At 42.4% G+C, this 12,617-nt stretch overlaps 1 protein-coding gene across 8 annotated transcripts in view; it reads left to right on the top strand.

Moving 5' to 3' along the window:
- Nucleotides 1-12,617, top strand: part of nav1b (neuron navigator 1b) — a 155,416-nt gene that overhangs the window by 113,691 nt on the left and 29,108 nt on the right. For all 8 annotated transcript variants that reach the window (XM_049591141.1, XM_049591112.1, XM_049591121.1 and 5 more), the window contains 2 exons: nucleotides 8,841-8,991; nucleotides 11,498-11,798. In XM_049591141.1, coding sequence (XP_049447098.1) covers nucleotides 8,841-8,991; nucleotides 11,498-11,798 — 452 coding nt within the window. The remainder of the gene's footprint in view (nucleotides 1-8,840; nucleotides 8,992-11,497; nucleotides 11,799-12,617) is intronic.

The raw sequence follows: 12,617 nt of genomic DNA, 5'->3' as shown, positions 1-12,617 counted from the left end.
TCTTGACTCAACAGCAGACTGAAACGATTCTGGCCTGAGACGCTGACAGGGCGTGGGACCTCCTCGGCCCACAGAGCCTTTACCTCCTAGAGTGGTTTACAGAGCTGAGATCTGGTGAGGTCATCCCCGTGAGGCTGTTCCACTGCTAATGAGAGGGGGGGAAGGTTTTCCAAGGCTACTCATGCCTGCCTGGAGGTCCTTGTGTCATCTGTCGGTTTGTGGTTTGTGCTCATAGTGATTCAGGCCTTACCTTGGACCCAGTTTTTCCAGCTAGGCCCCAGAAGGTAATGAACGAAGACGGAACATGTGTCATTTTTACGGACATTCATCATAATAATGTCTTCAATGTGAAAGAACGCCTGATTCACCAAAACCTTTTTATTGGGCTTTTAAATTTACTGTCCTGCTACGGGTTCATTTTTAGAACCTTGAAAATCACACTTGAGACTCACTTGAGAAATCACTAAGACTGATTTAAATCACTAAGCTATTTTTCACAGAGTGTGTTCTGTTTGCACTGGAGTCAGTAAATATTAGCGTTTCTGAAGAATTTCATGCAAACAATAAGCATCATTCAGCACTGTGAAAGACTTCACACAAGATGAAGTCTTTATTATACTTTAATATCTGCCTTTTATGGCTGAAAATTTCCTAGGGGAATACTTTACTTTATTAAACAGTTGCCACATGCAACACAAGTATTGGGCCATTCATTCATTCATTCATTCATTCATTCTCCATAACTGCTTATCCTGGTAGGGGTTGCAGGAGTGCTGGATCCTATCCCAGCTGACACTGGCCCAGAGGCAGGGTACACCCTAGGTTGCCAGTCTATCACAGGGCTGACACATAGAGACAGACAACCATTCACACCCACATTCACACCTACAGCCAATTTAGCTTGCATGTCTTTGGACTGTGGGAGGAAACTAGAGTACCTGGAGACACAAGGAGAGCATGCATACTCCTCACAGAAGGGCTCCCCCACCCCGGGTTCAAACCAGGAACCCTTTTGCTGTGAGGTGACAATGATAACCACTCCAGCCCAACAGGCCAACGGGCTGTACTCAGCTCTAGAGATAGGGTAAGGAGCATAGACATCCCAAGGGAGCTCGGAGTAGAGCCTCTGCTCCTTCACGTCCAATGTGGTCAGTTGAGGTGGTTCGGGCATCTGATTAGGATGCCTCTTGGGTGCCTCCTGTTAGAGGTGTTATGGGCATGTTCCACTGGTAGGAGGCCCCGGGGTAGACCCAGAACAGCAGAAGCAGAAGAGGGAGTGATATCCTGATTTTTAGTCTCTACTATGGGTCAAGCTCATAAAACACTAGATCTGGGGTGCCCGATGGCTCGTCTGATAAAGCAGGCACCCCATGTACAAAGGCTTTGTCCTTGCCACAGTGGCCGCAGGTACCCATGGTCCTTTGCTCTAGGTCATCCCCTCTCTCTCGCCCCCTTTCACACTAAATAACTGTCCTATCAATTAAAAGCAAGAAAACGCTGGATCCTACATTTCCCAGCATGCAACTCAATAGCATACAGCCTAAATGCTTTATTACTCCACATCTAAAGTTTGTAATACAGGCTCTCTTTTAAGAACACGCTAAGGTAACCCTGATGAATTCATCTGGATTATTTCTTTTAAATCCAGAAAGCTCCCCCCTTACACAAAAGGCAAGGTGAAAAAACCCCATCGTGGGCAGTGTTGGCCAAAAGCTTTGTTTAGGAGATAATATCTCCTACAAGATAATAGCTACGTTTAGCTTCTGTTTGTTCCTACGTAGGAGATAAACTTAGGTTTTGGTCAACATTACCCTCAGATAAAAAAAAACATTGACCTCGCCTCTCAGGACTTCCATACCCTCTTGAGCAGGGGTAGGCAAACTGCAGCTCTAGAACCCCTCTCCACTGGCCTTGACAAAATGGAAATGATAATGGTTATTTTATTTAATATTTTAATTTTTTATTACTCTTTGTTGAATGCCTAAAGTGATATTTAAATTCTCCAGTTGTAGCTCTTGATTACTAATCCAAACAAGGAAAAGTTTTGGAGGGAAAAAAAGAATTTAATCATGCGCCAAATCATTCATTTGCTTTCACCGCCAATGCTACAGAGTTAAACTACCAAATAATCATGAATAGCCCACTGTAGAGTAGCTACCTTGCGGTAAAACATATGAATGAATGCTCATTTAGGCCTAATTTAGTTTTAATATGTTACCTTCATTATGAGCCTCAGATATGCTCCAGACAGACTTTATTTTCCCAAAAGAGCCACAGAAATCATTTACCCCCCACTACCTGTCCAGAGTTTATATGTGGGGCCCATATGAGTAGTAAATGGGTTGAAAAACAGGCCATAAATAGGATTGACAATGGGTTCCATATTGGCCCAATGCCAATTAATCACATCGATGGCTTTACCCAAATGGGCCCCACATGGTTATGTTAGGGCTACCTAGGTACCAACTGGGTACAATCCCAAAATGGGCATCTTATCTGGGGCCCACTTGTGTAAACCCACCTGTGTGGGCAATTGGTATGGGGCCAATATGTAACCCATGAACAATCCCATACACAGATCAGCCAAAACATTAAAACCACTGGCACGAGAAATGGACAACACTGATTATCTCGTTACAATGCAATGTTCTGTTGGGAAATCTTGGGTTCTGACATTCATGTGGTTGCCACCTGACATGCTCCACCCACTTCAACACCAGTGCAGACCAGGCACCCCCCCATTATGGCCACGGCACTCCCCAGTACCTGTGGCCCCCCAGCAGGACAGTGCACCATGCCACGCCACAAAAACTGCTCAGGAATTGTCCCAGGAATGGGACAAAGAGCTCAAGGCATTGACCTGGCCTTTAAATTTCCCATATCCCTAACTGATCAAACATCTGTGGGACGTGCTGGTACCCCACCTCACAACCCACAGGACTCAAAAGATCTTAAGCTAACGCCCTGGTGCCAGACACTATAGTGGATCGGCGGTACCTATGGGGTCCCAGCAAGCAATAGCCGTGATTTAAACATATTGGCTATATTTAGCTCCAATTTAGTCTAGCTACATGTAACCCAAATCTAGCCGATTTAATTTTGAAATTGATTAAATGCAATTTTCGCCATTGCAGATGGCGTGCAGTATGATATTCAATCACGTATGGAGAGTCAACAGTAATTAAAATATGTTTATCTCCATTTTTTGGACATGGTCTCTACATAGCCGTATAATTGATGACGTCTACACTTTAGCTATGGTTAGACGTCTACCAAATTTTCACTGACAGTCCAAATTCAGCCGTGATTTAGCCTAGACGTCAGGTCTTCATGTAGACGGCTATTCGACGTTTTTTAAACCCAAAAATGCTTGCTGGGGTACCAGCACGTCCCTCAAATGTTCGATCAGGTTGGGATCTAGGGTATTTGGAGGTCAGCTTGACGCCTGGAGGTCTTTGTCCTGTGCCTTGGGTCATGTCTGAGCAGTTCTGGGAGACCAGTGCCATCAATAAGTGCTGTTGCCATGAGGGGGTTTATTTTGTCTGGAGCACGTCAAGCAGCAATGTTATTCACTTTAATCACCAATGGTTTTAATGTTTTGGCTGATGGGTGTATATGGCTCATTTTTCATCCAGTTTACTACCCACGTGGGCCCCATACAAACGTCGGCTGGGTAGCTGAGTAGTTCTTCTGATGAGGAGTAAGCTGAACTTCATGTGTACAATTGGTGTAATGCCCTTTTAATCAACTGTCTCTCCTGTTATCTTGGTTTAAAACTCAAAGTGTGGTCAGGCAAGCTAACTTTTAGGCTAACTTCACAGCTAGGCTAACTTAGAAACAACTGTACACTTTATAACCAATTTTTGGGGGCTAACGTTAATTCGGATTTCAAAATTTTTGGTTAGAAGACAATTCATACGAACATAAATCAGTGAGTAAACGTATTAAGGGGAAATTTCGGTTTATTTCAACCTGTCTCCTATCGTCCTAAATTTGTTTCAAGTGAGGAGTGACGAAAAATAATAGTTAGCATGTTAGCCGTTAGCCTAGATACAGCTGGGGCCCATTAGTAGCGTCAGACCTGTTAAAACTTAAGTGAACGGGCATCCCTTCAAGTGCAAAGTTAGTCCACTAAACAAGCTTTTTTCCACAAAGACCGCCTCATATCGTTAGGATAAATGTCAGAGAACATATAGAAAACGACATGTAAACGTGTTGTCTTACCTTACCGGTGTGCTGCCATGTTTGTTTATTCCTCTAGCTCTGCTTTCCAAAGCACCAGCCGAAATATATCTCGCCAGCTCTAGATAAAGCCCAGCTGGATACTAACATTACTCCAGGTGGAGGTGTCTCGTCCTCGGACACATCCAGACCTTGAAAATAAGGCTGTAACCGGTCCCATTCCTTGCAACAGAGGCATTCCTCTTCTGTGCATTCACAGCATTCACAGGTACACCACCAATCTCCAGAGTTACTCAGCCTTGCAGCAGCCATTCCTCCTCTACCTGTTGCGCCTCTCTTTCTCTCTCCTCCTCCGTTCTTCAATTTCACGAAGCTATGAGATCGCTGCTTGTTCTCATGATATTTCGGCCGGCGCTTTGGAAAGCAGCACTAGATGATAAACAAACATGGCAGCACACTGGTAAGGTAAGACAACATGTTTACATGTCGTTTTCTAGGCTATATGTTCTCTGACATTTATCCTAACGATATGAGGCGGTCTTTGCGGGAAAAAAGCTTGTTTAGTGGACTAACTTTGCACTTGAAGGTTGCCCGTTCACTTAGTTTTAACAGGTCTGACGCTACTAATGCGCCCTGGCTGTATCTAGGCTAACGGCTAACATGCTAACTATTATTTTTCGTCACAAGTCACTTGAAACAAATTAGGACGATAGGAGACAGGTTGAAATAAACCGAAATTTGCCTTTAATGTACTAATTCAGGATTAACCACATCACTCAGTAGTGGTCAAAAACGTTTTACATGAGGTTACCATGGTTACCGCTCAGCTCGACAGCCGTTGGCCATCATCTCTCAGAGGAACATCAGGGTCTCTGGTCTCGTCATCCCTTCTTCTTCTTCTTTTTCCCTTTGTGTGTGTGTGTTTGGGGAAGGGGGTGTAGCCTGTCCAGTCAGCAGCAGACCGCTTCTCTCTGCTCTCTGAATGGGAGAAAAAAGGGGTCTTTACTGACGGAGGATATGAATTTGAATCGCAGCAGCAGCAGCTCGCGGATAATTCACGGAAGTTGTGTTCTGCTGAAGGTGTAAAACGGTCACAAATGAGCGGTCGTGTTTTGGTCGGCAAAGTGCCTCCTCTGCAGTCGGCGCCAAGAGCCAAAAGGACTTTACTTTTTACGCCAAGGTAAAGATGATATTTCAGTACGGGTTTTCCCCTCAACGTTGAACAACTTTTCCGACATTTTTATGCTGTGAATTTCCTGTATTTCTCCTCTTAATACAGCATGTCAAACGTTAACGGTCGTTTCTCTCACAGGGACCTGAGCTAATACAATTATTCTTTGGTTTTAAATCATTTTAATATTACCTGACTTTTCACTAATGGTACACTAAAGTAACATTTGCCGATTAAATACTCATGATTAAAGGATGAATTCGGCTGCTTTCACAGCATTCATTATACCTAATTAATTAAATTATAGTTAAATAATAAAATAATAAAATGTAGTTCAGTCAGTAACACTAACGTTACTTAATTGAGGTTCTGCTGTTTAAGAGTTAGCCTATACATGTGTGAATTGTGTTGATATGAAGCTGAAAAAACTAGCTTCATGCTGACAATGACTTGGCACTTCAAGTGATAACATCTGTGGAAACACATTTTTATTCTTGCAGGACACTGTGGTCCTTCTACCACAGCTATCTGCATAATAGAGGATGTCTTCACCACTCTCTCAGCCATAGGCATGCACACCATGAGCTTTGTCTTTGCTGTCTTTTATACAGAAAATAGACATGGTGCCAGAAGTGAATTGCAAGATGCATTCTTCTGACTGTGCGCAATTTCATCTGGTTTTATGGCTACAGTAATCTCACCTTATTTCTCTGTAAAATGTTATGTGCTCTCTTTTGTTCATCTGTCTTGTTTGCACCAATGCTACAAGTCTTGCCATTGTCTTAAACTATAAATATATGTCCTTGTGTATGTGTTTTTAATAATGTTGTTGAATCCAGGTCCAAGTCTGGATGGTGATTGTCACGTCCCCACCCTGCTCCGCCGCACCAATCATCTCTCAGTCCTCTTAAATCAAAACATTTTCACAGCCAACCATCTCAAATAAAAGCATGCGGCAGACACACAAATCAGAGACGTTGGAGTCGTGCCACAGAAAACAAAAAAGTTAATTGCCACCCTATGTACGAAGCATGCACTTTGCTGGCGTACTCCCACTCCTCCCTGTCTAGATTACACCTCTGAGAGCAGACACTTTTGGCTTGTTATATCAACAGCCCGCAAGCCCTCCTGCCTCTTCTTAGGCTGACATCCCCGAGGGGTTATTCATGGCCCCTCTGTCGCCCCTGACAGAGGTCGTATTGTTCAAACATAGCACGAACATCTGGGCTTAATGTAAATCAAAATTATTCTCTGTATTGATGGTATGTGAAAACATTTTTAAACTCTCAAATCAAACATTAATCTTTGGTTTTTCCCTGCTCGTGTCAGGCTATGCCGCTGAGGTCATGTATCTGTGGCCACAAATCAATTCAGTAAAATGTTGCTTTTGTGTATGAGAATGCTTCAAACCAGAGCAAAGTGTCAGGGTAAGCTTTTTGTCTGTTTTACAACTACGACTCAGCTACAGCCATGTGATTATATCCAAATCTGAACGTGTATGGGCCATTTTTGTCCCCCTGTATTTTTCTATGCAATTCCATGTTCCATGCCTCTGCTAATTGCAGCCTGCAGAGCCACAAAGAGCATTTTCAGCTCGGTGGGGAAAGCAAAAGAAAGGGGAAAGAACCGATTCAGCTCGAGCAGTGACTCAGCTTTTAAAGGGTCTTATTAATTTACCTTTTCCACTGTGCCACATTTTTGTGCGCCAACATAAATTTGATTACCACCTGCGGCTGCCAGTGGTAATGATGGGGAACGTAATTATACAAATCTGAGTTGGACTCGCTTTTAGCTCTCTGGAGATATAATTTTTGAATTCAACAAGGCATTATTGCTTTTCTAAAGCACATAAAAAAATGTTTTTCCTCTTCAATTTTAACCCCCCCCCCCTCAGCCTCTGAATTGTTTTATCCTCTTGTGATGTTTTGGTTGACTGAGAGGCTACACCGCTTGTTGAACTCCGCGCAGTGATCTGCATTTTAAATGTATTCAAATACGATGTATGTAGAGACGTGATGCCCAGCGAGCAGTTTCTTCAGGCTGTCGGTGCCCTCCTCACATGAGAGGCCAGTCTGGCAGCATCTGTTTTGGGGCGACGCAGGGCTTCATGGTGGGGTGGAGGGAAGGGTCAGGGAGGGGTTAGAAGCTTGTCACTCTGATTTCCCCTCATCCTGCTTCATAGAGCATACCAGACCGCTTTCTTAAACCCTGAGCTGTCAGTTGCCATCCTTTTTATGCAGCGTGATTTATCAGCATATCCTGTAAAGTTCCCCTTGAAGTTACAGTTGAAGATTGCAGTGTGTTGGCCTCTGTTTTAAAAACTGCTAGCTTTGCAGTCGTGGTGATTTATTGAGGCCTACATGTTTTTCTTAAGCTTTATTTTTAAGGGTAGAATTACCCATCCAAACTGACCATTTGACTGACTGCTAGTTACGAGTTTCCCAAATAAGCTTAGATGGTTTGCTAAGCTCCATTCACCTTTGTAAAGTTTGTGAACGGTGGGTTATATTGGGTGAAGAAAGCTCCAAACACAAGCATGGATTTTATGGAGCTGAATGAATTAAAGCCTCTGGCACCATAATCATACTATTTTGGGTCTTAGCAGTAAGCCAAGGAGCTGTTATATATCTTTTTTTGCATTGAAAGCCTTTTGTTATACAAATATCAGAAAGTTTTGGAACAAGCATATGGCAGACTATCCTCCTGAGACCCGAACTTTTGTTGGGTATGCATTTTTAATTTCTCAACAGGGCCCGATAAGTATAAAAACATTGTCAATGATAGTTAAGTCCCAATGTCCTCAAACGAGACGATAATAAAGGCTCAGTGTCTTTAAACCAGTACTTCCTAATTATCACTTTCTTAGCTTGTTACTGTTGCTTAAATTGCTCAGATTTGTTGCCATATCAAACTACAAACATTATTAATTATAAATAAACAGCATAAAATGTGATCAGGTTTTGGAACTTGTCCACTTTTGTGTCGAGATTGGCTGCAGACTGACTTGGCAGAGATGGCTGCCATCTTGTTTTTACATGGATTAGTGTGTTGTGCTCTTACCACTAATAGATGGCACAAAAAGTGTCCACAGATGAGGACAACAGGTTTAAGTTAAGTAGAATGAATTATAAAGTCAAGTAAACCCAAAATATGATGTCTTCATATGAGGACACAGGGTCTCAGGAGGATATCAGATAGTACTAATCTAAACTGAAAGATCCATTCTTGAAGCTTTGGTCACCATATGGTCTGGAGCTCTGATGTATTAGCTGAATCAAAGCAGCTGCGGCCATGTTGGAATTACCTGCTTGTTTGAGCATGTGGCCACCTCCGGAGACAGCTTACAGCAGACAGATGGACAGACCACTGTTGCTGCCAGCCGTTTCTCCCCTTAAACTCAGATTTCTGCAGCTTTACCTTCTGTGAACTCATATTGTTGCCATTCACTTGATAGTTTTTACTAAGTGGTCATCCTGTCTCGTTTCAGTTGGGATGAGAGCAGCTCCATCAGCAGCGGGCTCAGCGACGGTGACGGCGATGGCTCGGAGAACCTCAGTTCAGAAGAGTTCAATGTCAGCTCCTCCCTTAACTCCCTCCCGAGCACACCCCTGGGATCCAGACGCAACTCTTCTGTTATGGTGAGCTAAAATACTGCACCTAACAACCTGTGAACGTTTGGCTTTCCTTTTATCTTGCTTTTATTTTGTGAGAGCGGTGCGAAAGATTGCAGCCGAGGCTTTTACTTGAAGCATTTTCAATACTTCACTCTGTGATTTACTTTGTGTTGTGTGTTTAACGCAAGGTCTTTGTTTTGACAAGGCCACAAAAAGGCACCGCAGACCTCACCTCTGTCATTACAATGAAACTAAAGAGAATCTTGATCTGTCACAGTGCAATAAATCTCTGCTCTCCTGTTTCTTTTTAGAAAATTACATGGTAACCTCCGGTTGTTACACAGAGCCTTGAAGCCCCTTTTCACTCAAAAATGTGTTCTGCTTATTGTTACTTCACTTGGATGTTTGACCTGCACTGTGTACAATGATGCCTCAGCAGAGGGCTGTTTTCAGGATCATCTGACGGTGGAAAGTCTCTCTGTGCTCACCATAAACTTAAAGACACGAATGATTTGTGACATATATTCTGGATTGTTCAATAAAGGAAAAGTACTAGATGTAATTCTAAGAAATTTCAACAAAGTAAATTATAGAAAAACCATATCAGACATAAAATATGTCAGGAGTGGATCTTTAAATTCGATCGAACTTGTTTCGTGTTCACCTTAGATAACAAGCGGTGATTTCTGTCTTTAACACAGGTAAAGATTTTGTCCTTTGCTTACAGTACTTACAGAATGCTCACCAGGGAGAAATGAATATTAGTGCTACTCAATGAGCCATCTGTCGCTCTGTATCACATTAATAAGGTGCCAAAAAACAGCATGCCCAATTTTGTCCTCAGTGCCACCTCCTCAATGCACCACATGATACTTTTTCTATTATAGTGTAGCTGTCTTTTTTTGTCATACATTAAGAAAATAAAGGCTCAAGCTCTCCTCTGCTCTATACATTTTCCTTTTTATTTTTTAATGTGTTTATTTACAGTTACAACAACAGTTAGTCAATTAGTTGTAAACTATTGAAATATTGGCCAACTAATTGAAAATTAATTAGTTTGAGTAATTTTTTAAAAGGTCCCATAAAATGCTCATTTTCAAGTCCATACTTGTACATGGGGTTTCTACCAGAACATGTTTACATGCGTTAATGTTCAAAAAGCACTTTATTTTTCTCATACGGTCTGCCTGAATATACCTGTATTCACCGTCTGTCTGAAACGCTCCATCTTAAGCCCAGTTCAGACCAATGATTCGCAAAGAGACAAAACCGTTTTAGAACGTTGCAGAGAAAAGTTGCAGCGGTGTGAACTGGTTGCCTGAGCTCAACTCGTGTCACCTGCAACTCCCCTGGTCAAATTGCTGGTGGCTGATTTTGGAATGTAAAGCACATGGCCTGTTTCAACAGCCAATCAGCTTGTAGTGAAGTCTGCTGGTCGAATGACTGCAGACGGCATTGTTCACTTGTTGCAGCAGATGCTCTGTCTGCACCCAGCCCTCTGTTTCCATCGTCAGGTGTGCCGGTGTTGGACAATGGGTCGCTGCTGCTCGCTGTGTGTTGCATAATACATCGTCTCATCTAGTAGTTGCATTGGTTTGAACCGGCAGGTTTTTGGGATGTGCAGAACAGTGCATTGCAAGTAGTTGCCTGTTTAAAGTCATCTCGTCATGAATCTTTGGTCTGAACTGGGCTTTACGCCTGTCTCTTTAAGCCCCCATCCTGAAAAAGCCCGATCTGTTCTGACTGGTCAGTCTTTCCAGGTCTTCAACATCTGGGCTCACGATGTCTCCGCACCGTCACTGCAGCTGAATGACTGTAACAGAACTGTAGTGGCACTTTTTACCTTTATATATTATAGTTTGACATCGCAATTTCACAGAAGTCCTTGTAGCATGTTTAAAAGCACAGTTTATGAATACAGCCTGTGTGCATTTCTCTGTGGATTGAGACATTTCGGTACTATCACAGTATTTATATAGCAGCTATACCTGCTTTATAATTTAAAAAAAGATTTGGAAATCAGACGTTTTATAATATGGGACCTTTAAGGGAAAAAAAGTCAAAATTTTCTGTTTACAGTTGATTAAATGGGTGCATTTTCTGATTTCTTTACTTGTCTTTACTCAGTAAACTGAACATCTTTGGGTTTTGGACAAAACAAGACATTTGAGGATGTCATCTTTGAGAAACATTGACATTTTTTTACTGTTTTCTGACATTTTAGAGACCAAACAACTGATCAAATTGAGAAAATAATCAACAATAAAAATCATTGTTCATTGCAGCTTTGGTATTGATTTATCTCTGAAAATGTTAAATCCATAAATGGCTTGTTTCCCCGTTTTCCTTCCTTTGTCTTCCTCAGTGGCTTTCTTTACTCCGCTCTGGGCATATCAGTCTCTCTCCCTGCTTCCCGCTGGAATGCAGCTGAGATGAAACAAAGATTACAGAGAACAGTCAATTCCATAGATAACACAGATGTCTGATGGTTACCCACACTGTGCCTCTTCCCTTCCCTCTCCCTCTGCAGCTCCGCACCGATGCGGAGAAGCGCTCCCTGGTGGAAAGTGGACTCTCATGGTACAGCGAGGACAGCAAGGCCGGCCACAAGATCGACAGCAGCAGCTACGACACAGGAAGTCTCAAGACGGAGGCCCCAAGCAAGTGGAGGAAGAAGCCGCCAAGCCTCAGTGAAGATTCAGCGTGTAAAGGAGAACTAAGGAAGCCCCAGAGCTTGGGTCAACCAGGAAGTTTCAAGAAGGGTCGTAATCCTCCTGTGGGCGTGACCTCCCCCATCACCCATACATCACAGAGCACGCTGAAAGTTGCAGGTAACATCTGAGAGTGTATTCTCACTTTTTATGTTCTCTGCTTTTCGTCTCACAGATTAATCTGGTTTATCTCCTATGTCGTTAACTTGTTTTAACTATGAAATCTATGTCATCCATTATGTGTCTGTATGCTGCATCCAAATGTAAAACAGCCTGTTTTTAGAGCAGCCAAGGAGGATATCTGCTTGGTGTCAAGATGAATACAGAAGTGTACCCCTTAGCGAAAGCCAGGTTTTGATTTGTTGCACAGCACCAGAATACTGACGGAAAAATGCACCATGAAATCTGTTTCATTGAGTGAAAAAAAAAAAAAAAAAAATCCGAGCTTAAAGCCCAGAGCCATGTTTCTGCTATTATCTGAGAGAAAAGCTGGTTACTGTTCATGTCTGCAGAGACGCTGTGTCTGCCATCTGCAGCAACTAAATTTATTTAATCCCCAACAAAACATGCCTTGATTAAATGATAGGTTAAAATTGAGTTCCAATACCAACATTACGTGGCCTTTCATTTAAATTTCCTTAGTTTAATTTTAACTTTAAACATAAGTGATTAAAATTAGATCTGATTGTATGAAAGCTGGCTGCAGTTTCACGGGGACAAAGATTCTCTTTACGGATACATTTTGAAGGGATGTGCTCGAATGACTGACGAGATCCGTTTTATCAGCTCGTATGAATATACTAAAACAATTATCTTACTTTTAGCCTTAAAGGGACAGTTCAACCCCTAATTAAAAATGAATATTTTTCCTCTTACCTGTAGTGCTATTTATCAGTCAGAGCTGTTTTGGTGTGAGTTGCCCAGTGTTGTAGATATAGG

This window comes from Epinephelus fuscoguttatus, linkage group LG1, assembly GCF_011397635.1.
Source record: "Epinephelus fuscoguttatus linkage group LG1, E.fuscoguttatus.final_Chr_v1".
In the NCBI taxonomy this organism is placed as follows: domain Eukaryota; kingdom Metazoa; phylum Chordata; class Actinopteri; order Perciformes; family Serranidae; genus Epinephelus; species Epinephelus fuscoguttatus.
This window is presented reverse-complemented; position numbering and strand designations above follow the sequence as displayed.